At 58.0% G+C, this 25420-nt stretch overlaps 3 protein-coding genes across 6 annotated transcripts in view; 1 reads left to right on the top strand and 2 right to left on the bottom strand.

The window, feature by feature from the left end:
- Klhl10 (kelch like family member 10) overlaps nucleotides 1–3195 on the top strand; it is a 6863-nt gene extending 3668 nt beyond the window's left edge. Inside the window, exons 3-5 of the mRNA XM_004633763.2 lie at nucleotides 212–829; nucleotides 2561–2710; nucleotides 2803–3195. Coding sequence (XP_004633820.2) covers nucleotides 212–829; nucleotides 2561–2710; nucleotides 2803–3177 — 1143 coding nt within the window. The 3' untranslated portion in view covers nucleotides 3178–3195. The remainder of the gene's footprint in view (nucleotides 1–211; nucleotides 830–2560; nucleotides 2711–2802) is intronic.
- The window catches only part of Klhl11 (kelch like family member 11), a 27168-nt gene extending 13191 nt beyond the window's left edge, over nucleotides 1–13977 (bottom strand). For 2 of the 3 annotated variants that reach the window (XR_002821590.1, XR_002821591.1), the window contains exons 1-3: nucleotides 13416–13977; nucleotides 5794–8208; nucleotides 1112–1113 (exon numbers count right to left, since the gene is read on the bottom strand). Coding sequence is in view for 1 of the 3 variants with exons in the window: in XM_012515303.2 (XP_012370757.1) it covers nucleotides 6627–8208; nucleotides 13416–13954 (2121 nt within the window). In the remaining 2 variants the exon portion in view is untranslated. Of the gene's footprint in view, nucleotides 1–1111; nucleotides 1114–5714; nucleotides 8209–13415 lie in introns of those variants that run through there. The other variant, XM_012515303.2, reaches the window with a different exon arrangement.
- A 2114-nt stretch (nucleotides 13978–16091) lies between these two features.
- Nucleotides 16092–25420, bottom strand: part of Acly (ATP citrate lyase) — a 31916-nt gene continuing 22587 nt past the window's right edge. For both annotated transcript variants that reach the window (XM_004633765.2, XM_004633764.3), the window contains 13 exons: nucleotides 25215–25319; nucleotides 24392–24588; nucleotides 23127–23208; nucleotides 22547–22657; nucleotides 21859–21986; nucleotides 21542–21635; nucleotides 20279–20433; nucleotides 19530–19680; nucleotides 19241–19384; nucleotides 17997–18110; nucleotides 17675–17757; nucleotides 17314–17390; nucleotides 16092–16977 (listed from right to left, as the gene is read on the bottom strand). In XM_004633765.2, coding sequence (XP_004633822.1) covers nucleotides 16883–16977; nucleotides 17314–17390; nucleotides 17675–17757; nucleotides 17997–18110; nucleotides 19241–19384; nucleotides 19530–19680; nucleotides 20279–20433; nucleotides 21542–21635; nucleotides 21859–21986; nucleotides 22547–22657; nucleotides 23127–23208; nucleotides 24392–24588; nucleotides 25215–25319 — 1536 coding nt within the window. In that variant the 3' untranslated portion in view covers nucleotides 16092–16882. The remainder of the gene's footprint in view (nucleotides 16978–17313; nucleotides 17391–17674; nucleotides 17758–17996; nucleotides 18111–19240; nucleotides 19385–19529; nucleotides 19681–20278; nucleotides 20434–21541; nucleotides 21636–21858; nucleotides 21987–22546; nucleotides 22658–23126; nucleotides 23209–24391; nucleotides 24589–25214; nucleotides 25320–25420) is intronic.

Below are 25420 nucleotides of genomic sequence, written 5' to 3' on the forward strand. Positions count from 1 at the left end.
GGGGATTGAACCGCGGTCCCTGTGTTTTGCCAAGCTTGTTTCAAGTAGGTGCTTTAGACCACTGAGCCATCTCTCCAGCCCACACATTATGCTTTTAAAAAGCACTCCCTTATGGCCATGGGGTCAGTTCACAGGCAGCCACAGAAGGGGTGCAGGGCCCACCCGGGCCTCCCGCAGCCCCCCTCACCCGGATGCTCATCTGTGCCCCCAGGTGCGCCTGGCGCTCATGCATGCCGAGTACTTTATGAACAACGTGAAGATGAACGACTACGTCAAGGACAGTGAGGAGTGCAAGCCTGTGATCATCAACGCGCTCAAGGCCATGTACGACCTCAACATGAACGGGCCGTCCAACTCGGACTTCACTAACCCGCTGACGCGGCCGCGCCTGCCCTACGCCATCCTTTTCGCCATTGGCGGCTGGAGCGGTGGCAGCCCGACCAACGCCATCGAGGCGTACGACGCGCGCGCTGACCGCTGGGTGAACGTGACCTGCGAGGAAGAGAGCCCGCGCGCCTACCACGGCGCCGCCTACCTCAAAGGCTACGTCTACATCATCGGCGGCTTCGACAGTGTGGACTACTTCAACAGCGTCAAGCGCTTCGACCCGGTGCGCAAGACCTGGCACCAGGTGGCGCCCATGCACTCGCGCCGCTGCTACGTGAGCGTCACGGTGCTCAGCAACTTCATCTACGCCATGGGCGGCTTCGACGGCTACGTGCGCCTCAACACGGCCGAGCGCTACGAGCCCGAGACCAACCAGTGGACGCTTATCGCCCCCATGCACGAGCAGCGCAGCGACGCGAGCGCCACCACGCTCTACGGCAAGGTGCGGGCGCGGGCGGGGCCGCCTGCAGCACCCCTGGCCGCGCACCTGCGGAGCCCTGCGCCTGACTCCTGCAGCTGTGCCGCGCACGCGCACTCTGCATCTGACTGCCTTTTACCCTTTACCTCCCTTCTCCCATCTCTCAATCCCCTTCTTTTTCTGAGTGGTTTTTTTTTTTTTTTTTTTTTTTTTTTTTTTTTTTTTTTTTTTTTTTTTTTTTTTTTTTTTTTTTTTTTTTTTTTTTTACATTCTTTAAAAAATCTTTTATTTATTTGGTAGTGATACTCCTATCTCAGCCTCTCCAGCACTGGGATTACAGGAGCAGCAGCCAGCACAGCATAGGATACTGGGGATTGAACCCAGGTCCTTTCGTTTGCCAGGCAGGCGCTTAGACTGCTGAGATATCTTCCATCTTGCTTATTTTTTTGGGACAGGGTCTGACTGTGTAGCTCAAGCTGCCCCTGAACCCGCTATGTAGCCCAGGATGACCTCAAACTTGCAACAATCCTGCCTTGGCCTCCCAAGTCCTGGGTTTTTCATTTTCTCTTTTATTTTGCTCTTATATTTTGGATTTCTCATTGAAGAGAAGCCATGTGACACATAAGCTGATGTTTTCTTTTTCTTGTCTTTTTGAGACAGGGTCTCACTGTGCAGCTCAGGCTGGCTTGAGCTCATTTTATGGCCCAGTTTGCCTTTCCTTAAGGCAGAGTACTCCACTGTGTGTAAATAATTTTCCTTACCCACTTGCCTGTTGATGGACATGGGCTGCTTCCCAGGTGTGGCTTTGGAATGCTGCTTACCTGGATACCTACCTAGGAATAGCTGGATCTGATGGAATTTCTAGTTTTTTTTCTGAGGAATCTGCATGCTAATTTCCGTAGTTGTACTGGCTTACATCCCAACAAGAATGTCTGATATCTCATGCGAGCCACTGTCCCTGGAGTGGGGGTGCAAACTCAGGTGTATTTGTCAGCATTTGCTAAGGCCAGAGGCGTTGCGGCTCCCTGTACTTCATGCCACGCACTTCCTCACTGCTCGAGCTGGAGTCCGGTCCTCACGCCCTTACACAGGCACTCTACCAGAACGCACATCCTCAGACCTTGTTATTTTGGGGGACAGGGTCATGTTAAGTTGCACAGGACGGCTTTCAACCTGCCATCCTCCTGCCTCAGCCTTCAGAGTAGTGGAAAGACAGCTGCACACACCACACCCTGCTCTCTTGCGTACTTAGGTTCTTTCCAGGTTACTTACAGTACTGAACAGCACGGAAACACCACGTGAATACTTGCTACGTGGTTACTGGGGGAGTCAGTTGGCATCTGTGGCACAGCCCAGCCCTCCCAACCCGTGCGTGGCGCCCTCGCACGTGGGGGGCTGGCTGCACACTGTGCACTTCTTCCTCAGGTCACCCCTACCTCAGTTATCTGGAACCACTTTTGCTTATTAAAAAGTACCGCATGGGGCTGGGGAGATGGCTCAGTAGAATAAGCGCTTGCCTGGCAAGCACAAGGGTCTGAGTTCAATCCCCGGTTCTGCAAAAAAAAAAGAAAAAGAAAAAGAAAATTGTGGAATAAAGAAGGATGTCTTTAAAAAAAAAAAAAAAAAAAAAAAAGTGCCGCAGCCACGTAAGTGAATCCAGCAGGGTCCCCGACGCTTGGGCGGCGCGCACAAGCCCTCCACCCGCCCGCCCGCCCGCCGGCAGGGGCGCGCTCAGCCCCGCGTGTCTGCACACAGGTGTACATCTGCGGCGGCTTCAACGGCAACGAGTGCCTGTTCACGGCCGAGGTGTACAGCAGCGAGAGCAACCAGTGGACCGTCATCGCGCCCATGCGCAGCCGGCGCAGCGGGATCGGCGTCATCGCCTACGGGGAGCACGTGTACGCGGTGAGTCCGGGAGGTGCCGAGGGGCCTGCGTTTCCCGGGGCCGGGGCCGGCGGCAGCGGCTCGCAGTCACCCGCCGCTCTTCCGGCCCGCAGGTGGGTGGCTTCGACGGTGCCAACCGGCTGCGCAGCGCGGAGGCCTACAGCCCGGTGGCGAACACGTGGCGCACGATCCCCACCATGTTCAACCCACGCAGCAACTTCGGAATCGAGGTGGTGGACGACCTCCTGTTCGTGGTGGGCGGCTTCAACGGCTTCACCACCACCTTCAACGTGGAGTGCTACGACGAGAAGACGGACGAGTGGTACGACGCGCACGACATGAGCATCTACCGCAGCGCGCTGAGCTGCTGCGTGGTGCCGGGGCTGGCCAACGTGGGCGAGTACGCGGCTCGCCGCGACCACTTCCCGGGCCTGGCCCCGCGGGACGAGGTGAAGTACTCCGCCTCGACCAGCACCCTGCCTGTGTGAGCCTCCGTAGCTAATAAAGCGCCGAAGCAACACGTGTTAACTCTTTTTTTTTTTAAATAAACAGTGTTCAAACTTGGAGGAGTGCTGGAGAATGCTCCGCCCGAGGGCGTGGGTGCAGGAGGCAGCAGGGAGGCCACGAGACGCCGCAGAATTAAGAACAGTCGGGCACAGAGCAGGTCTAGACAACGCGTTTATTGAAAACTGACATGGAGACAAGGGGCAGCTGTAACACGGAGCAGGTGGCTTCCGGAACGCAAGCCGACTACCACACATTACCGGTCCTCCTGACCGGAAGACCGAAGCCGGGCGCAGGGCCGGACACTGCGTGCCCTTGCAGCTGCCTCCTGCGCAGTTCACAAGTAAGGAGGCCTGGCGCAGAGCGCAACGCAGAGCGGCCTGGCGGCACTGTCACCGTGGGAGCGCACTAACTAGGAGCTGCTTTGTTCCTAGGACCAGGACACACGAAAGCAGCGGAGCAGCAGCCGCTAGACGGGCTTTGCTCAAGATTGCAGCAACCACGGGACGGTGGGCCGGCCGGGGCGACCGAACCAACGGAGACGTCTGCCACACTGCTGCAGCCCGAGCAGCTCAGTCTCTAGCACAGGCAGGGGTTTACACCGGAAAGCGCGGATTTCAAAGACAGGGCTGGAGCCGGGAGCCTCGGTACTTAAGCTACACCGCAGGGAAGCGCGAGGAACCTCGGGTAGGCGGACACACAAGGGGGCCTGCTGCCTGCTCCGCACAGGGCTGGGGGCGACTCCGGGCATCTCACACACCCGGCTGGCTGTGGCCCGCATGCTGCCCTCTAGCTGAAAACGCCCGTCCTACCCTGACAAGGCCAGTGTCAGTCACGCGTTTTGGTCCCAGAAACAGTACAGAACCAGGTGACCTGGCTAAACCGCCTTCATTTTGGGATTTCCCGGAGTTATTTTCGAGCTGGCCCAGCAGAGCAAGGCTGGCTATCAAGATGCAGCGGCATGCAAACGCTGTGGTGAGGCTGTCGCTCAGACACTGGCCCAGGACTGACATTCTCGCTGGGGAGACCCAGCCCAAGACAGAAGCAGCCCTGCCCTCAGTCATGCGGTCACTGCTCTCTGGCATAGTCAATGCCTCATCCTCTCTACCGAAGGAAAACAAAACCAATGAAAGAAGGGTTCGCTTGCATACACACGAAGCTCTGTTCATTTTTCTTTTCGGCACTGGCAATCAAACTCATGACCTCACACTTGCCAGGCAGGCGCTGTGCCACTGAGCTCTATCCCCAGCCCAATTCTTTTTGAGGTAAGTTTCACTATACAGTCTAAGCTGGCTTCAAACTCAAGGTGCTCCTCCTGCCTCAGCCTCTCAAGTGCTGAGATTACAGGCAGGCACCACTACACTGAGCAATTTGTTTTGAACTGCTTAAGTTACCCAACCCAGTTTTCATCAGAAAGAAAACTTCTCCCCTAAGAGCCACTTTAGGCCTGATTATCATTAATTAGAACCATCCAAACCCTCTAAACTATGAGAATGTCAGCCTTGAGCAGATTTAAGCAAATCTGGTTGCTTTCAGTATTAACAAGTTAGTTGGGATATTTAGAATTAGTGCAACTGCTCTGTAGTCACACTCGGTGCCTGCGCACACCTGCACACACATGCAAGGAAGGACTTACCCTGCTCCAGCCGGCTGAGGGCCCTGCCGGGTCAGAAACGACAGTGTCAGCCGCGGTTCTCCCACCAGCGCACACTGACACTCCGGTTGTGAGTGGGCCACCTCCTGTGAGAGAAGGGTGGCCCCACAGAGGAGTCCTAGTAACAAAGCTCCAGGACCAAAGCCAAAGCCAGCCCTCCTGGTCCCACCGCACCTGGGCAGCCACCCCCAGGGTCTGCCCCAGCTGTGGGCAGGGCTCCACCTTACCTGCAGAGAGCCCTGCAGCTGAGAACCACACGGCTTTTACTAACAATTTGAAGAAATGGAAACTGGTGTGTGGGGGGATCACAAGGCATCCTACACAGACCTGGACTTGCCCCCTGCCCCCCAGTCTTAACAGACACATCCATTCAAAGCCCTTGTTCTAAGCATGGACAGACCGAAAAAGTTCTAGGAACATTCTCAGGGTCACACTCAGGAGCTAAAGTATGACCAGGCTTGAGGCGAGCGACAGCCAAAGCTTCTGACTGTGCTTTCCCTCACTTGATGCCTGGTCACACAGTGCATAGGGCTAAGTGTGACGCTTAGAGGAAAATGTCACACACTGGACTCTGGCTTCTACAGTGCTATTCCAGAAGGTCTAAAAAGATACAGACACTGCTTACAAAAATAAGACTGCACTCGGCCACAAGGCAGGCATCCTCACAGGAGTGTTAGCGGAGGGCTGTCAGACTCACCACATCTTCACTTGGTTTGCTGTTGGTTTGGTTTAAAGACAAGGCCTCACCACCTGGCTCGGCTGGCCCCGAAGGGATCCTGCCCTCTGCCTTGGCCTCCTGAGGCCGGGAAGGCGCCGCACGCTCACCGCAGAGCTGGCGAGCATCCTGGAGTCTGGAGATCTCTGCACTGATACATCTTTTAGGAGCCAGAACTAGTCACCTGGACTGCTGTAGCAGTAAGGGCCAGAGCAAAGGGTTTTAAGCAACATTTCTCTAAACTGTTACCTCTCATTTTGAAAAAAGAAATGATTCTATACAGTATGCACTGGAGGAAGAATGAAGCCCAAAGGCATAGAGTGTGATTGTCGCTGGTGCTCCGCTCAGGGAGACACATGTCCCACGCGTAACTCCCTCAGCCCGCTCTCCTGGCCAACGACTGCCATCCTGGAGCCATAGCAAGGCGTCTGTAGTCAGCTGCTTAAAGAAGTGGAAATATTAACAACAGAATGCTAAGAGTGACAGACCGCTCAGTTCAAATCTGTCAGTCACCTCCTCCATACACAACCTGACAGCTTGTCTAGACAGTGTCAACGCGAGCACTCTGAAATCATCTGGCTAAAGTATTGTGCTTTTTTCCTTCAAATTTCAGGCTCAATATTGCACATGTCTCCTGCAGAGAAGGACTTAATGCATAAATCCTGATCTTGTTCAACCAACCGTTGTGTAAAAATGAAAAGGCTACCAAAGTAAATGTGCAAATAAAGTTGGGCATAAAGCATGTTCGAAACCCAAGTCCCCAGGGCAGAGGACTTTAACTCACTGGAAGAAAACAGCCAGCTTACCAGCTGCCTCTCCCGCTGGTCCCCAGGAAGAGCTGCCTCAGGTACTGCACACGCACACAGGCACACGCACACAGGCACACGCACACGCACTGAAGACCACAGAGGTTGCAGGTTAACAACAATTACCACATATTCACCGCTTCCCACTCCTCAGTCCAAGCACACAGCCTTCCCTCCACAGCGAGAGCCAGTCCATCCGGGTAGACAGGAAGCGAGCGGCACATTTTCATTAGGGGGCTGCTGGTACCTGCCGGGCAGTCAGCACTCGATCTGGGAGCTGGGCGCCCGGCGCATGTTCAGCGCGTGCCGGTGGATCTCCTGCATCTGCCGGATGCGGTCCTTCTGCCACATGAGGTTCTGGGGCATGGGGTAGCGCTGTGTGCCATGCAGGTAGCGGTAGGGGATGCGGGTGTGGCAGGCGGCTGCCCGGCAGCGGGGCTGGGGCATGGGGGGCAGCAGCAGCCAGCGCTTCCTCTCGGCGCAGTAGCGGTAGGCCTCCTTGCGGTACTGCTTGTCGATGTCGTCGCTGTTCTTCCAGCCCCCGATGATGAAGACGTCATCCCGGTGGTAGCACACGGCGGCCCCCTCAATGCTCAGGACCTCAGGCGGCAGGCTCTCCAGGATCTCGTCAGAGGGCAGGCTGGAGATCTTGCGCAAGGCCTCTGCGTTCTCCATCGCGTAGCTCTTGGGGCAGCAGGATGCCGTCTGGTAGAAGTTGGAGTTGGCCACAGACATCTGGAAACAGCAGTAGTTGTCGATGAGTGGCAGCGAGTCCACGTCCTGCCACTGTCGTGTCTCAGTGTCGTAGCAGGTGATCACAGCCTTTAGCCCATCCTCTGCATCGCGGTCCACGGGTGTGCGTGCAGCGAGGTACACAAAGCGGTCTTCAATGGCCAGCGCCTTGACATCACGTAGGATCTTCGGTGCAGACTCCAGGTTGTGCCACTTGTCCAGCTCTGGATTGTACACAGTCACATCCTTGAAGCCAGGGCTAAAGTTGCCGTGGCCACCGATGCTGTAGAGCTTGCCCCTGACCTCCGTGAGCCCGAAGGAGTGTTTCCGGGTCATCAGGCTGCACACGTGCTCCCACGTGTTCAGACTGGGGTTGTAGCGCTCCACGGTCTTGGCAAAGCCGGGCTCCATGGAGCCCGCCACATACACATAGGGCTCGGTCACTGCCACAGCATGCCCGTCCAGGTGGTTGTGGATGTGGGGCAGGTTCACCCACCTGTCCTCGTCCAGAAAGTAGCCCACACACTCACTCAGGTAGTCCCCGCCCTCTGACACACCCCCGATGACCATGATCACATCCATGTTCTGCCCGTAGCGCGGCAGCAGGGACGGCGGCGTAGCTGGCAGCTGCAGCGCACCTGACTGCATGTTCTCGGCCCGCAGCGCATGCCGCTCCACAGCGTCGGCCACCAGCTTCACACAGACCTCGTTGCTGGCCACCAGCCGCTCTGGCTTGACGTGCCGTGTGAGGTAGGTGGGCTTCATCTGCGACAGCCGCAGCAGCTTGAACAGCTCCTCAAAGTAGCGCTCCCGCTCCTCCGCGTTGCGCTGCACCCACTTGAGCACGGTCTCAAAGAGCACCTCCTCAGAGTCCACGGTGATCTCCAGGTCCGACAGCCAGTCCCGGAGGAGGTGGAAAGGCAGCGTGTAGAACTCCTCGTCCTGGATGACCTTGCAGAAGTTCCTGCGGATCATGTCGGCAGCCTTCAGCGCCAGCTGGCTCAGGGTGTACATGTGCGCCAGGCTGTGGACGGCCACGCAGTTGGACAGGTGCAGTTTCTTCTTGAGAAACTCGCCGCAGAACTCTTTTAGACGGGTTAGCAGGAACCTAGGAGCGAGCAAAGGAGGACATTAATCGTATCTTGGTACCTGGAATAGAGCTCTGGACTTTGCACTCGCCAGGCAGGCCCTGTGCCGCTGATACCCTCAGCCTCTGCATCGGTCCAGTTTTAGTGTATGTACTATCGAAGCAAGTGCTCCTCAGTCTCTGGAAGGATGAATTTTCAAACTTGGGTGCCTTTTGTGGCTGCGTTCTGAAGGCACGCATGACCTCAACCACAATTTATGCGTCGTGTGTGCAAAAAGAAAATCCCCAAATTAGAAAGTGGCATGCAGGGAAAAGTGAGTTTTCGAACTCCACAGTCTTGGCAAAGCCTGGTAGCTACAGGCCTCGGCACACACCTGTCATCCCAGCACTAAGGGAGGCCAAAGCAGGAAGAGTCAAAGTTCAAGTCCCATTGTGGCAACTTAGACTCTACATCAAAGAAACAGTTGGGGACTCAAGTCCCAGCACCACAAAATGGCAAAACAAAACAGGAAAAAAAAAATCCAAAAATCACCTATAAAAAGTAATTTTTGAGATGATTTTGCGGTAGGGGCAGTGATGCGTGCCAGTAATCCCACCCCCTTGCAGCCGAGGCAGCACAGCCTTGAGCATGAGGCCAGCCTGAATTACAGAGCAAGACACTACCATAAAAAGGAGAAAAATGGCCTTGCTATGCTGCCCAGGCTGGCTCTGTCTTACACCAACCCTGCTGCCCCAGCTTCCCAAGTGCTGGCACTGCAGGTGCCTAACACCATGCTCAGCTTAATGAGTTTTTGGGTTTTATAATTTTTTAAAAAATTTTATTTTGTGTGTGGCCAGCTCAGCCCACCAAGGGGCGGGGCTGGCTGGCATGGGGGGCTGGGGATTGAACCGCGGTCCCTGTGCTTTGCTGAGCTTGTTCTAAGTAGGTGCTTTAGACCACTGAGCCATCTCACCAGCCCCTTAATGAGTTTTTATATTATAAAAAGTGTATACAGGAGGCCTGCCCCTTAGCTCAGTTCTTTAAGTGCCTGCTTAAACAAAGCGGTCAGGTTCAGGTTGCTGTGGTTCGATCCGCAGAACTCAAGTCACACAAAAAAAAAGTTTATACATAAGTATATTATCCTAATATATATTTACATACAAAGTTTGAGGGCTAGGGAGAGAGCTCAGTGGAATAAGTGCTTGTGTGGCAAACACAAGGTTCTGAGTTCAATCCCTGGTACCACCAAAAAAAAAAGTTTGTATTACATAAGGTGTTTTGGGACTACATCCTTCAATAAAGCATAGCATTCTCATTTCTTACAGTAACAGGAACTGAACCCAAGGCCTTCACACTGAGCTACACACTCAGCCCTTGTTAGTATTTTGAGAAAAAGTTTCAAGTTCCTAAGCTAATTAGGCTGCCTCAGCCCCCCAGTGTACTAGGACCCCCGCACATGCCGCCATGCTCTATTTTCACTGTCACTTTGCCTCAGCAGCTAGCTGTGGTCTGGATTCCACCTGGTGTCTTTCCAGATGCCTGGTCTTCCTGGGCCTTCTTTCCAGGGGACAGGGCCGAGCAAGGCTTATCATGCAGATGGCCCCAGATGCAGGAAGTGCCAGGTGGGGCCGCGTCCTCGGGAAGGCAGGCCCGCGCAGGGCCCGGGCTGTGCACAGCCAGGGGGTTGGGTGCAGGGGGCAGCACCTGAGCAGGACCTGGAGGGCAGGGGTGGAGGGCAGACCCAGAGACAAAGCAGAGGGCTCTGCACACAGCCAGCGGGACACCACTGCCCACCTGGACCTCTTGAAAATACGATGCTGGCCAAAAGCATAAATCCAGTACTCGGCCCAAAGGTGACAACTGGAGGCCACTGCATTAGAGCAGGTTACTACTCCAGCGCTGAGGACTATAAATCATTATGAGGTGTGATCCAAAATATGTATGTGTTTAAAAAGAAAATGACCTTTCATTTTCATGTATTTTGTAAAAAAACTCTTATTTGGTACATGGTCTTGCTACACCGCTCAGCCTTGTAGTGACCCTCCTGTCTCAGCCTCTCCAGCGCTGGGATTACAGGTGTGCCCCACCATTCCTGGCTTTGGTGACCAGCTTGGTGGGGCAAGCAAGGCATGTGGTATTAGGGATCGAACCTGGATACCTGGATCCTTGTGCTTGCCAGGCAGGTGCTCAGACCACTGAGTTCTTTCCCTAGTCTGGTTTTTTTTTTTTTTTTTAGACAGGATCTTACCATGTGGCACAGACTGGCCTTGAATTAATTCACAGCAATCCTCTTGCCTTAGCCTCCCACACCCTGGGATGACAGGAACGCACCCCCAGGCCCTGAGCAAGATGACCTTGCAGGGTCATTCTAACTTTGGCAGCAGCCACAAGTAGCGCAGTGCCACAGCCTGTGTGTCAGGAGGACAAGGAGCTGAGCCTGCAGCCTGCCTTTCTGCTGGACAACACCTGGCAGCAGCCTTCATCTTTCTGACCACATCTGAACCAGAAAGAGGCTGGAAGGGCAGAGTCTAGCGGGGACTCATGGAGTCGTGACTGCTGTGAGGCAAGAACTCACTGCAGGGTCTGACCACAGAGCGGCATTAGAAAGAGGCCAGCACTCCAGCAGCGCCCAGGCCCATTCCCAGCTTTCCACAGAGCTGGGGGTGGGCCTCTCAGATGGCGGCCAGCAGCACACAGTGGGCCAGCGTCCTGGGGACATGCAGCCCTGCAAGGCAGGGGGATCACCACTAACCCTGGCCAGGGCTCCCGGAGGAGCGACTGAGACCTCACAGTCCCCCTGGCCCTGGTACATGAGAGAGGCTGGAGTTTAAGATTGCTCTCCTCACCCCAAAGTCCAAGATCTCAAAGAAGCCCAGTTCGAGCCACCCTGCCTTTTCGCTACCCCAGCTGTCCCAGCAAGGGGACAGGACCCAGCTCCCCACTCTCAGGTGCAGCTTTCACGAGGACTCTGCTAACTGGGCCTTGGGACCTCATTCCCTCAAGCGCCCTGCAGAGCTGGGACTGCTCTCTCCAGCACCTGCGCTTTGGTGCCTCCTGCTTCAGAGGAGGAGCGCCAGGCCCAAGGCCCTGCAGTCGCCTCCCTGTACCATCAGGGTCCCCTTCTGGGGTAGCGTCCCTGTCTCCCCTCCACTCGGCTGCTGCAACACCTCACAGCGCCGTCACTGGACCAAAGGCGGCGACCTCTGCTCAAGTTGCTGCGAACCCACCTCTGCTGACTTCACCACCTGGAGAAAGCCAGGAGACACCCAGGGCGCAGACCTGCTCTTCCCCTCCCTCCAGCATCTACATTCCCTACTTGCTGCATCCAGCCCTGTACCCTGGAGCACCTCACCCGTAGCTCCGCACTTCCAATGAGCTCTTTCTTAACATACAGATTTGTGCGCTGCACGTGGTAGCACACGTTTACAATTCAAACACTGTGGGAAGCTGGGGCAGGAGGGTCAAAGCTGAACCAGCATTCAGGAAGCTCAGGCAGGGGGGTTGCCAGGAGTCTGAGGTCAGCCTAGGCTGTACAGAAAGACCATCTCAAAAAGAAAATAAAAAAAAAAAGAAAAGAAAGTTCTACTTCAACCCTAACCCTTCGAGACAAAGAAGAAAGAAAGAAAGAAAGAAAGAAAGAAAGAAAGAAAGAAGCAAGCCAGCCCCCTCAGAAGTGTTTTCCAGACCTGCAGATGCGGCCAAGGTATATAGAACTCAGTGGCACAAGCACCTGCCCTGCAAACACAAGGTCCTGAGTTTGATACCCAAAGCAGCTCAGTGACCTAGCGCCCCAGGGACCAGCCCTCCCCGCAGAACACTGCTGCTCTCGGTGTGCTGAGCTGCTCCCCCCCCCCCAGCCCCCCAGTGCCTCCCTGGATTTTCCGGTAACTCAAGGCTGGAACCTAATGTTTTCTATCCAGCTGCCTGTCCAGGCATCTTATCCAAATTCAAACGGGTCCTTGCTGCCAAAACTGTTCCTCTGCACTCCTCCAGGTCCTTTTTTTTTTTGTCCCGGGAATGGAACTCAGGACGTTGAGCTTGCCCGGCGGGCGCCATCTCCCGGGCCCCTCTTCTTCCTTGTCTCACAACCCCATCTCCCCGGGGGTTTAGGTAGAAAACCTCCCAAGCTGGCGGGCCCACTCTTCTCGGCCCCTCTCCACACCGGTCTCTCCAGCGACATGAGGTCCCCGCCTTTTTCCAACTCTTCCCGGAGATCGGCCCTGCCCTCCCGCCCTAGGGCAGCGGGCCTCAGTCAGAGCTGAAGCTCCCACCGCTCCCACCGCCCCCTCCCCACCCGCAACTGCACCACCCTCCGCCCTCAGACCTGCGGGCCTTGGCCAGCCCCACCTCGCCCCAGGCCTTGCAAATTACCTTAGGCTCCGATCCAGCCTCCACCTCGCCTCCCATTCTCAGAAACGACCTTTTCCGAGGCTCTATCCCCCATCCACCCGCCGGGAGGCTCTGGGCGCCTCCCGCTCCGGCTGCAGCCTGACAATCCGCGGGAAGGGACTTGTGGGCTCGCTGCAGCGGGGTCCTGCCGCCTCCCCAGGGGCGCTCGCACGGTGTCTGCGGCCCAAGCCCCCAGGCGGGCGCCTAACCCTTCCAGATACACTTAAGTCAGACGTTTCTCTACTCGGCCTCTCAACACACTCAGTGACATCTACGCATCCCCGCACCCCATCTGCAACCGCCGGATGCAGCCACACTGGATCTTCTTCTTCTTCTTCTTTTTTTTCGAGGCAGGCTCTAGCTTTGTTTGTAGCGAAGGCTGGCCTCGAACTCACCCGCCTCGCCACACGCTGGGCTAGGATTTTTCCTACAAGTCTCCTGGCCGAGCCAAACTGGCTTCTGCCTGGGGCCTCTGCGCTGCCCCGCCTCCTCCCCATCTTTGCGCAACCAGTTTTCTCGCCCTATAGAGATCAATTTAAATGCCGACCTTCTCCGAAAGGGCTCTCCTCACCTGCTACAGTTTAGTTTTGGATTCCTGGGGCTCTATCACTTAGTTTACACCCCCAACTTTTTCACACAGGGTCTCACTCACTGGCTAAATTACCCAACCTGGGACTGAATTTTCGACTCTCCTGCCTCGGCCTCCCACAGTGCTGGAATTACAGGCGCTTGGTCCCGTTTAAACCCTGCATTCTGAGGCGGGGTTTCCATAGATGGCGCAGGCCAGGCTGGGACTCGCGGCCCTCCCGCCTCAGCCTCCGGGTCTGCGTGGGCCCGAGCAGCGCCCCCGGCCCCGCACCTGTCGGCCAGCTCCAGCACCTCGTGCACGCTGCCGGTGCTGACGCGGATGCGCCCGGTGTACATGTACTCGATCACCGCCTCCACCGTGTCGGGCTCCGGGCCCGGCTCCGAGCTCCACTTGCGCATCTCCACGCGCCCAGAGCGCGACTCCGAGAACTGGCCGGAGAGCAGCGGGGTGAAGTACTCCGTGGCGGCCGCCAGCACGGAGCGGTGCGCGCGGAACTCGCGGCCGCCCGCGCCCCCGAAGCACAGCGTGATATCGCAGAAGAGGCCTTGGCGCCGCTGCTCATTCTGACGCCACGACAGCTCCGAGCAGTGCGAGCTGCACTCGAAGTCCTCCGCCTCAGGGCCGGGGTCGCCGCCGCCCGCCTCCATGGCCGACAGCCCCGGACCGAAGTCCACCGTGCTGCTGCCTCGGACCTCGGCGGCCAGCCCGGCGGGGCCGGCGGCGGCGGTCTCCATGCTCTCCATCTCTAGCACCTGCAGCGACGCAGCTGCGGCCGCCGCGGCCGCCGCGGCTGCTACCGCCGCCGCCATCTTGCCGCCGCCGCGCCGGCCCCCAGACGCAGAGCGCGGCGCCGTTCGAGCGCGACACAGAGGGATTCTGGGATTAATCAGCGGCCGCGGGGCGGGGCCGTTCTGTGCCCCGCCTACCCGTTGGCGCAACACGCATGCGCCGCCGCTCAGCCGGAGACGCACACGGCGCAGGAGCGGTCCCTCCGAAGTGCGGGCACTGCGTACGCGCATGCGTCATCGCGCTGTGCGTGCGGCAGCCCTTGCAACACCTTGTCCCGAAGTGATCTGGGTTTTCCCTTAGAATACCTTTGGAATGCTGGGTATGGTGGTGGTGCATGTAATGGGTCAGCTCACACCGGGGATTGAACTCAGGCTCTTGTGCTTGCCAGGGAAGTGCTTATTCCACTGAGCCATCTCCCCGGCCCTGCCAAGGCCATCTTGATGGTGCACACTTGTAATCCCAGCACTTGGGAGACTGTGGCGGGATCCTTGTGATCGAGACCAGTTTGGGTTGCAAAGTGAGCTCAAGGCCAGCCTGAAGCGCATAGTGAGGCCCTGTCTCAACAACAAAATCCCTTTCCTAAGAACGCTCAGTAGTAAATTTCCTCCTCCCAACAACTGTTGTTCTTTGTTCTAATATAAATAAAAGCTAGTTTTTGTCCCTGTATGTTTTATAACCTGTTCCTATAACACCCTGTTATGCCTAAGCCCACCAAGATGTGCAAATTACAAAACTGTCACAGCCTGACAGACTGCTTGTTTTCCCGCAGAATCCCACACCTCCCCACAAGGGCTGCAGCCAAAGACCCGTACCCTCACCGGGTATACCATGAACCCAGGTGTGGCTCAGTGGTGGAGCTCTGGCCTATGCGCAGGCCCTGGGTTCAGGCGCCACCACACACACACACACACACACACACACACACACACACACAACCTGAGCCCTCCCTTTGTTCTGGGTTCAGCCCTTTGGACATGAGTTACAAGCCCATCAGCAGGACTTGTAGGCAGACAGCAGAGGCTAGTGTTGCTCAGTTTTCCGTGTGGCAGAGAAGTAAAAGTAAAGTTGGGGGCGGCTTTTTTGATTCTGAGGACACGGACGAGACCACAGGGAGACAGGAGGGATTCTGGGACCTGAGACAGGGGCCCTGGGGTTACATGGCGTTTTGCTAGGGGTGGAGTTTGAGGGACAGGTTCATGACCCATGAGCTGACAGGGGTCTCCCTTAGGGTTAAGGGAAGGTAACAGGAGTTGTATTCAGGGCTGGGGTGGCGGCGGAGGTAGTCTCTGGGAAGATACGCCGTTGTTTTTGGGATTCAGCGGTGTCGAATCAGGGCCGCAACGATCCAGGTTTATACTTGGGCAGCACGCCCATCGGGTCATGCTCTGGGCATCATTCAGACACGAGAGGTAAGACGGACCGGGCACGGCGCCAAGATGCCGCAGGCCTGTGGTCCCAGCATCTGGAGGCTGAGGCAGGATTGCCGAGTTCCAGACCAGCCTGGGATACCAAGTGAGCTCAAGGCCAGCCTGCGCTGCAGCGAGACCGTCTCAAAAAGAAGAAAAAAAAGTATCTCTCTTGAGATAAGGGGAGATAAAAGACAGGGCTTTCGTACTTTTTTTCAAGCTGGTGTTTTCGGGTTTTCAAGAGGTGGGCCAGCATTTAAAAACTACCTGCAGTGGGCCAGGGAGATGGCTCAGTGGAATAAGCACTTCCCTGGCAAGCGCAAGGGCCTCAGTTTGATCCCCAGTTCCGCAAAAAACCAAAAAACCCCAACCTACCCGTGGTAAACCAGGTGCAGTGGCGCATGCCTGTAATCTCAGCACTCAGAAGGCTGAGGTAGACGGCTCCTTTTCGAGATCAGCCTGGGCCACAGTGAGCTTGTTTTTAGAAACACTTCATTTCTCAGCCTCGCCAGTGCTGGGGCCACAGGCAGGCCGCCACGCCTGGCTCAGAGACCCGCAAGGCGTGCAGGGCTGGGCCAGGCCCAGGTCCTTGTGCTTGCCAGGCAGGGCTTAGACCACCGAGCTATTCCTGTCCCCCAGAGTGAGCTGAAGTCTGCCTGAGCTGCACAGTGAAACTCCTGTCTCAAAGATAAACTGTCTGTGCTACAACTCTCAAAGCACAAGGCAAAGTAGACGGACTCGGCAGGCTTTTCTGGTACTGTACAGTTTATTTAAACTATGACAACACAGAGAAGGCCGGAGGAGCAGCTGCCCAATCACTACGGGTCACAGGCTGGGGCTAGGAGGAGCCCTGCGACCCACACTTCAGGACAGACAAGCCAGCCTGTGCACAAAGGACAGAGAGGAGGTTTCACAGCTTTCTGCATAGCGCTTCTGTCAAGCCCAGGCGCATCATGACATCACACCTTAAGCCACTCCTCGGTCGTGATGGCGGCCATGGGTGCCGTGGTCCCGCCCACTCGACAGCAACAGACTGATGTGAACTTGTCGGTGGATGCTAAATAAACCCAGAACACGTAACATACAAAAAGACCCTTACAAATCAGATTAACAATAATAAAAAAATCAGATTAACACAACGTTCATGTTAGATCAGACTGAAGAAACCAAAGAGAAAAGACACCAGGGGTCCTTTACGTGTACCCTGAAATCTGAACTTCCACTCCCTCCCCGTGGGGAAAACAATTTCACTCATAAGAAAAAGAAAGACATCACAGCTCCTTGGAAGGAGGAAGAACACTGTGACAGCGCAGGAGTGCAAGTGGACGCTCTGGAAAATGCACACAGCGGGCAGCACGCAGGCGTGCCGTGGCTTGATTTTGATTTCTATGCTTATGGAAAAAAAGTAGTGAGCCGCTCCATAGGACTGCGTGTTGCCGGCCTGGGGTCTGATCTCGGGCCTCGCCGGGCCCGTCCCGCAGCGGCCAGCTGCCTGCGTGCTGGGTCCAGGAGCTGCTGTCCTCACCGCAGGCCCCGGGCTGGCTACATGCTCATGTGTTCCGGGAGGACGTAGGAGATGTCGTCCCACGGGTGGCGATAGAGCCCTTGCTTCAGCCTCTTCTGATCCAGGTAGTGCCCTGAAACGAGAGGGCAGCTCTGCGTCAGGGCTCTGGGGGGCGCGGGGGATGAGGGGGACGGCACGGCAGGCACCCCGGCACTTGGGAGGTTGAGCTCAAGGCCAACCTGCACCGCACAATGAGACCCTGTCTCAAAAAAAAGATAAAACAGACACAAAAAAGTGGAGAAAGAAATCTGGATCCGTCCCCAACTCAGCACAGCACGCTGTCAGATTTCACTCTTCCCTACACTAGCAAATGAGGCCACTCCCAAGGACGAGAGAAGAAAGCAGACGGGCCGGGAGAGCACGGCACGGTGGCAGGGGCAGGAGCCCGCGGAGCGTGGCTGGGACTCACCAATGAAGCCCATGCTGCGGCCCAGCACAAATATGCCATTGAGGGCTCCAATGTCGATGTACTCGTCGGCCTCCTCCCTGCAACAGACAGCGCAGGGCTGGAGGCCACCCCAGCACAGCCATGCCGCCCCGGGAGCAGCTCTGACTCCTCAGTGGAAAGGCGGAGTGTCTGCATGGAGGGACTGGGGCGACCTTTGTCTGTTCACTTCCTAAGTCCTGTCAGAGCACACCGTGCTCTTACAGCTGGGAGAGCTAAGTCGCTGCAGAGGCCGGGCAAGGGGCTAACCGTGAGGCGGGGCTGCCGTGTGCTCGAGGCCAGCCTGGCAGAAATGAGCACCGGGAAGACGGAGCTCAGGGCTCACCGAGTGAAGGAGCCGCAGCTCCTGAGCATGTCGACGAACGCCACCCCAATGAGGCCGTCCACGTTCAGGATCAGGTTCGGCTTCTGGAAGGGAAGGGCCTTGATGACTGCCATCGCCTCACTGCTCATCCTCTCAGTATCTCCTCCCCTCTGGCCAGTTGCAGCCTCCCACGTGCTGGGGGCAGGGCGTGCGCCACCGTTCCCGGCTGCGAACTCCGACAGCACTAAGCAGCTCCCCACCATCCAGGACACCCTGTCCTCGTACGCGTGCGGCCATGTGCCTGATCGCCCTGACCTGGACCCCGGCCCAGGCCAGCCCGTACCTTGGAGGTGGTGATCTTCTCCACCTGCAGGGCGTAGTCCAGCAGCGGGGTGGCGGGGAAGTGCTGCCGCACGAAGTCCTTCAGGATCTGCACCCGCATGTCTGGGTTGTTGATCTGCAATCAGACCAGAGTTCTGGGCCATTACATTTTTTTGGTACTGGGGATCAAACTCAGGACCTTGCGTTTGCAAGGCAGGTGCTTACGCCCTGAGCTACCTCGTCAGCCCCCAGGCCATTAACCTTCCTGCTACTGCTGCACGGCCGTGTCCCCACAGCTTTCCACAACTGGGCCGCAGCCCCATCCACACCCAGCAAGCACCACTTGGGGTGGGCACAGGGTACCCCAAATCTCAAGGAAAACCCTCCACTCTGTCAGGCAGCAGAGACAACCTAGGCACGCGATGCTCTCCTCTGAAGGTGCCGGTGCTGAGTGAAGGCCCTCGGAGCCAGCCGCATGTCCTGGTAGCGGCTGCTTGGTCGTTGCCCAGCAAGTGGACTCTGGGGCAAGCTCCTGGACACCAGCCTGGATGCCTCAGACTCAGAATTGTCCCGCCTCAGCCACCCAGGTGAGGGATGACAGGTGTGCACCGCCCTCTTGCGTCAGTGGTAGTCACACTGCTTGCCCAGACCTGTGCCGAGTCCAGCTAACGGAAGCTTCTGGGGCTGCAGACCCGAGGAGCCCAGGGCAGGGGAGCTGGGAGCGCCCCTGGGGCCCTGGCCGGCCGCACTGCCTCTCCTCTCTGACTTGCACTCAGGGAAAAGCTGCCACGCATAGTACCTGGCGCACAGCTGTATCTCAGGGCTGCTGAGGCTGAGGCAGGAGGCTGGCAAGCTTGAGCCAGGTCAGGCTACTTAGTGAGACGTCATCTCAAAAAGCTGACCGCTAGGGGCCAGGGAGATGGCTCAGTAGAATAAGCGCTTGCCTGGCAAGTGCCCTGGTTCCGCAAAAAACAAAACAAGAACACGCTGACAGCTGACTGTGTGTACAGCTTGGCTTCAACCCTCAGACAGTCCCCATGCCCCACCCCAGCCAAACCCCAAATTTCCTCTTCCTGGGGGCCTTGAGGTGGGCGGCTGGCTGCAGGTGCCCAGTGCAGGTGCTCACCCTAGGTCACACCCCTGCCCAGCAGGCTCAGGCTTGGCACCGCCGGCCTGGCAATGGGCGTGGATCAGCTCCGGCTCCCACATCCTGGGGCCTCACCCCGGCCCTCAGCCCCACGCTTCCCGCTGGGCACCGGGACTTGCCGATTTCACACGGTGGCCGATGCCCATGATGAGCTTGCCCTCCTTCTTCATCTTGTTCACGAATTCCATGGGGATCATGCCGCTGTCGAAGGCTTTGCTGAACATCTTAGCAGCTGCATCCAGGGCGCCCCCAAAGCGATCCCCCTGGGGAGGGACAGCACGGCCTGCGGAGCTCTGTGCTGGCCCGGGAGGACCCCCCTGGCCACACTGCCTGGCTTTCCCATCCAGGGCCTCCAGGGTCCCATTGTGGGCAGTCTGATGCCACTCAGCCCCCAGACGCCCTGCTTACAATCGTGAGCAGCCCCGAGGTGAGGCTGGAGACCAAGTCCTTCCCGGCCCGGGCGCAGATGATGGTGTTGTGGGCCCCCGACACTGCGGGCCCGTGGTCAGCTGTCACCATCAGGCACATCTCAATGAACTGGCAGGAGTACTTGGGCAGCCTGCAGGGGCAGCGGGGCACGAAGAGGTGGGTGGAACACGGGCAGGGCCACGGCAAGAGCCTGAGCCCTGCCACCTCCTGGAACAAGTCCCTCAAGCCCGAGGATCTGTGCCTGCGGCCATGCCTGCCCGGTGCCATGCAGCCGGCTTTGCCAGGACAGACTGACCTGCGCAGGGGTGTGCAGCCCGCCCAGCTGCCAGGATGGGGCTGCTCTTCTGGGGCGCCGCGAGCACAACACTCGGGGTCAGGACTCAGATGTACAGGCCTCTCCCAGCTCCACAACCTGTCCCATGTCCCTGGCACACCTGCCTTCCTGCTTGGATGCCTGTTATTTATTTCTTTAAAAGTCCCCAGGAGGCCAGCGGCATAAGCACCTGCCTAGAAAGTGCAATGTCTACAGTTCAATCCTCAGTGCCAAAAATAAATAATAAATAAAAGCACTTGGGGAAAGGGGCCGCTCGCAACCTCTACAGGGGCCACTGCTCTCTCCTCAGGGCTCACACTGGCCTTGCTGTCCTTGGAAGACTTAGCCAAAGCCTGGGTCACCCCCCAAGCCCACCCACCCGGGTGCTCAGCCGCCTCATGTGCACTGAGCCCACCTCCTCTGGAACCACAGCAGGCCCAGGACTCCGCCGATGCCCATCTCCTCCTTGAAGACCTCTGTGATGGGCATGCCGGCATAGATGAGCTCCTGGCCACGCTCGTCGCAGATGCTGGTCATGAACGAGGCGGGCTTGCGGATAAGACCCAGCTCCTGAGCAGAAGGGGACAGAAGCACAGGGCTACAGGAACCACCGCCGACTGTGTGGCACTGCAGCAAGCTGGGGACGGCTGGCGGCTCGGCAGACTCCTCCCAAAGGGGGGCCACACTGGGTGCGGAGACCCCCAGAGCCCACTCTGTGATCGAAAAGCAAACAGAAGCCGCCACCGCCCACTGATGACACCACTGGCAAGGACAGAGCAGTTCCAGGCATGGTGGTGTGCGCCTGGCATCCCAGCACTAGGGTCTGGGGCAGGGAGGCCCTGGGAGCTTGAGGTCAAGCTGGGCTGCACAGCATGTTCAGTGACAGCCACAACTACATGGTGAGGCTCTGCCTCAAAAGATGGAAGTTCTGGGGCTGGAGAGATGGCTCAGTGGTCTAAAGCACATACACAGAACAAGCTTAGCAAAGCACGGGGACCACGGTTCAATCCCCCAGCACCACATGCCAGCCAGCCCCGCCCCCTGGTGGGCTGAGCTGCCCCCCCCCACACACACACACATAAATAAATAAATAAATAGATGGAAGTTCTTAAAAATGTTGCTTCGTGTAACTTGGGAGCCTTTCTCAGAGGCAGCCTGTCTGGACGCTCAGGCCCTAAGTCCTTGTGCATCTCGTTGACACTCAGGCTTCATGTGCGTGTGGCCCTGCCAACAGGTGAGCCTCCTGCCTCAGCCTCCCAAGCACTGTGATTACGCGTGTGTGATACCTTAACGTTAGGGTAAGCTGACTTCTGAGAGCCCCTGTTGATAAGATTTAAAAAATATATATTTAGTACAGCGTCTACAGAGTCTCAATACACAGATTGGACTTGTAGTGATCCTGCTGTTGTCAGCCTCCCACGCGCTGGGATTACAGGTGCGTACCACCACGCCCAGTCTCTGACAAGAATATTAACTATCTGCTGTCCACCAAGGCCCCAAGAATTAGGCAGAGGACCCTGTGCTGCCCCTAGACCCCAGCTCCCAGGCCGAGCGACACACGCAGGACACAGCTGCCCCGGTTACTTATAAGCTGAGCCCTGTGCTTGAGGACTTGGCTGCCGGGAATTGGGCCCAATCAACCCCGCCCCACACAGCCCAGGGGGGCCCTGGCACCTACCCTCGCCCAGGAGTAGTCCATGGGCACCGTGGGGGGTGGCACCTCCTGGGCAGGCTCGATGACGCCTCTGGACACGAGATCCTCATAGACGGACCTGGGGAACAGGAGATAGGCTCGGGAGAGACGGCCTCACCACGGCGCAGTACACACACAGCTGGGACCCCAGAGCTGTGCCAGTCAGTCACGCCGAGATGGCGTCCCTCTCTGGGGGTGCTCCAGCAGGGCAGAAGGCAGCGGAACACCCCACACCTCCACTGCAAGCAGAGTAAAGGCGGCTTCCCTGCTAGGACAGAGGCTGCCGGCCTGGGGACACTCACTGGATGATCTCGCCAAGCTCATCGAAGCTGCGCGGCACAAACACGCCCGCCTCCTTCAAGGCCTGGTTCTTGGCCACCGCGGTTTCAGACGCCTGGTTGGCACAGGCTCCGGCGTGGCCAAACTGGACCTGAGGACAGGACCAAGGGTCACAGGAGCAAGCGGGTCCTGGGCAGGGCGACCAGTAGGGCACGCCTCGGGAACCCTTGCTCCAGCCTCAGTGGAGCTCTCTAAGCACACAAGGTGAGCCATGCTCATCCTGGGGGAAACTGAGGCACAGAGATCCTCAGGAGGCGGCCTGGCATCCACGAAGGGTCACAGCAGCCAGAAAGCAAGCCTAGTGGCCAAGGCCAGAGGGATGATCCTCCTGCCTTGGCCTCCCGTGTGCTGGGAGGGTGGGCAAGCGTGCGCCTGGGCCTGGGAGTTCTGCCCACCTCCTCGCTCAGGAGTCACAAGCTAGGAAGGCCAGGTGGCAGCCGATGGGGTGCCCAAGGAAACGTGCCGGGTCCAAGCCTGTCCACTCCGACGGGAAAGACGGGGCCTCTGGGCACAGGTCCCAGTGTGAAGAGGACCCTGACCCAAGAGCTTGTCTTACATTCTGTTTGAGACAGGCCGCCTGCACAGGCGCCACAGCCCGTGAGTGCCCAGCCTAGCGTGGCCCTGGCCATGCTGGTGCCCGGCCTCCCGCACCTCAGATGAGAACATGGTGGCGCAGGTCCCAATGCACCAGCACACCACGGGCTTGGTGAGGCGGCCCTCCTTGAGGCCACGGCAGATCTTGTACTCCTCAGTGCCTCCAATCTGCAGGGAAAGGCGAGGGGGGAGCAGGGTCAGCAGAGCCCCTGGGGTGGCCCGGAAAAGGTGCCCCAGGACATGGGCCCCCAGCCACCCCGGGACCTGAGGTGGCAGGGGATATGGGCCTCAGCCCCGTGAAGGGGAGGAAGACTAGGTGTGACAGACAGTCCAAGAGACAGCAGGCTCCTCAGGGAGCCATGGATGCCGGTCCTGACCATGTAGGGGACCTAGGATGGATGCTGGGAGGGCGAGGGATGTCTGTGAACGCTGAGGGGACCTCCTGAACTTCAGCCATCACAGCACACCAGGCATGGGCACGGTACAGGGGCAGAGCTGAGGCCCAGCAGCCCTCGGCAGGGACACCCTGATGGCAGAGCCAGGGCCGCGGGGACACAGCAGTGGGTGCTGGGGACCCAACTCTAGGATCTTCTAGGCCTGTGAGCACGGCACCGAGGCCCCCCCTCTGGGGCCTCACCTCGCCCAGTACCACGATCATCTTGACCCCTGGGGTGTCCTGGTAGCGCAGCACGTGGTCCATGAAGGTGGAGCCGGGGTATCTGTGAAGCATGGGCACAGGGCTCAGGGGCGGGGTGCTGTGGGCGGAGACAACCAACACAGCCCACAGGAGGGGGCCACAGGGCTCCCCCATGTGGTGCTTTCAAAATAAATCCACAGGTTGACCAGAAAGGTGGAACCTTCCTTTCTTTCTTTTTTTTTTTTTTGGCCAGCTCAGCCTGCCCTGAGGGCAGGGCTGGTGCTGCATGTGGGGCCAGGGATGAACTGTGGCCCCTGAGCCTGTGCTTCAGACTGCCACCTTGCCAGCCCCTCCTTTGCCTTCTGGAAATAAGGTCTTGCTATGTATTCTAGGCTGGCCTCGAACTCATGGTGATCCTCCTGCCTCAGCCTCTGGAGCACCAGGAAGACAAGCATGGACCACCACAGCTGGCCACAAGGTGAGCCTGTCACAGCCCGCAGTGAAGGGCTAGCCAGGTTCCCTCCGCTGGCTGCCCCGCAGGGCCTCCCCGCCCCTCACCCAAGCCCGGAGCCCTGGGGAGCTGCGCCCCACCTGGCCCTGTGGGTGAGCGTTCACTGGCAGCCACTGGGTGTGGGTGGCTTTCCTCCCACAGCCCTGGGGCCCAGACACAGATGCAGCCACTACCCGACTCAAGGCCCAGAGGGAGCGCCCAGGGCTGCTGTGGGCAGCAGGAGGGACGTGGGCCTCATGTCCCAGCCGGGCAGCTGTTTATCCCATGTGCTCCCCCTGGCACACTTGGGACCCCAACCCCACTCCCACTGATGACAATAACACTGGCGCACACCTGTCGCCCCAGCACTTGGGGGGCTGAGGCAGGAGGATCACTGTGAGTTTGAGGCCAGCCTGGGCTACATGAGACCCTTTGTCTTAAAAGACCCAAGAAGCCAAACAAAACTGTGATTTCTGATAGCTAAGTGGCAGGCATGTGCTGTCACCTTATGCAGAGACCCCACTCAGCCCCCCACCCCACCATGGACGCCACCTACACCTCCTGGACATGGCAGGGCCCAGAGGAGGTCAGAGGCGGAGGACCATACGGGACAGCCCACGGCCTCCGCACTGCTCTGCCCGCCTCCTGAGACATCTGATGGCCACCTCCCTCCACCGCCACAACTCGCCCGGAGGCCAAGGCCTGAAGGTGCCACAGGCCGTGTTGGGCAGCAAACAGGGCCCAGGACCTGGGCACTTGGCCAGGTGCTCCTCACCTGTCCCCACCAATCGCCACGCCCTCGTAGACACCATCTGTGGTCCGGGAAATGATGTTGTTGAGCTCGTTGGACATGCCCCCTGAGCGCGACACGTAGGCCACGCTGCCCGGCCGGTACAGCTTGGAGGCCAGGATGTTGTCCAGCATCCCGCCTGTGTTCCCAATCTTAAAGCAGCCCGGCTTGATGCCTCCCACCTGTGGGGAGGAGCAGGGTCACAGGAGCCCCCTCCCGCCCGGCTCTGGCCAGAAGTGAAGGCCGCCCTCTGCCTGGGTCCTGGCTTAGCAGGCTCTCAGCCCACTTCCTAAGGGCCCCAAGGGCGGCCCTCACTGACCTGTACACTCTGCTCCATCACCTGCCTCCCTCCCTCCCTCCCTCCCTCCCAGGAAGTCACGGCACCCAGGACAGGCGCTCACCAAGGAGCCCTTGCTTGTTTGTTCAAAATTCCAAGTTCAAGGCCAGCCTGTGCTACACAGGGAGACTGCCACAAAAAAATCCTAGCTTGGAATGTTTAGTTTTGAACTTTTTAAAATTTAACAACTCAGTGAAGCAGACCCTGCCTCAAATAAGGACAAACACATTCAGAGAGCAATTTCTTCTCAGGAGAAGGGCTGCAGGTCAAAGATCCCCTGTAGCCTTTTCCCTGGTTGACTGTTAGAGGAAAACTAAAGGCAGAGTTACGAGGAGGCAGAGCAACACCGAGAACCCCAAAACCACTCTCCTTCACCTCTGGAATCCCGACAGGTGCCAGATGGCAGCCTTGCCCCAGATCTACCCTCAGAGATGAATGAGCTGCAGGACTGGGGGCACCCAGGGCACTCACGGTGGCGGGGCCAATGATGGTCACCCCTTTCCGCTCTGCTGTCTGGATGAGCTTCCGCGTGAGGGCCTCGGGGATGCCTTCGGCTATGATGGCGATGGTGCGGATCTAGGACAAGGTCTCCATGAGCTGCGGCCTTGGCCTGGTGAGGGCAGCACCACTCCAGGCCTCCTTCCAGCCGTGGTCCGAGAGGAGCGGGCCCTGAGACC

Source organism: Octodon degus, unplaced genomic scaffold (assembly GCF_000260255.1).
Source record: "Octodon degus isolate 3935 unplaced genomic scaffold, OctDeg1.0 scaffold00056, whole genome shotgun sequence".
Taxonomy (NCBI): Eukaryota; Metazoa; Chordata; class Mammalia; order Rodentia; family Octodontidae; genus Octodon; species Octodon degus.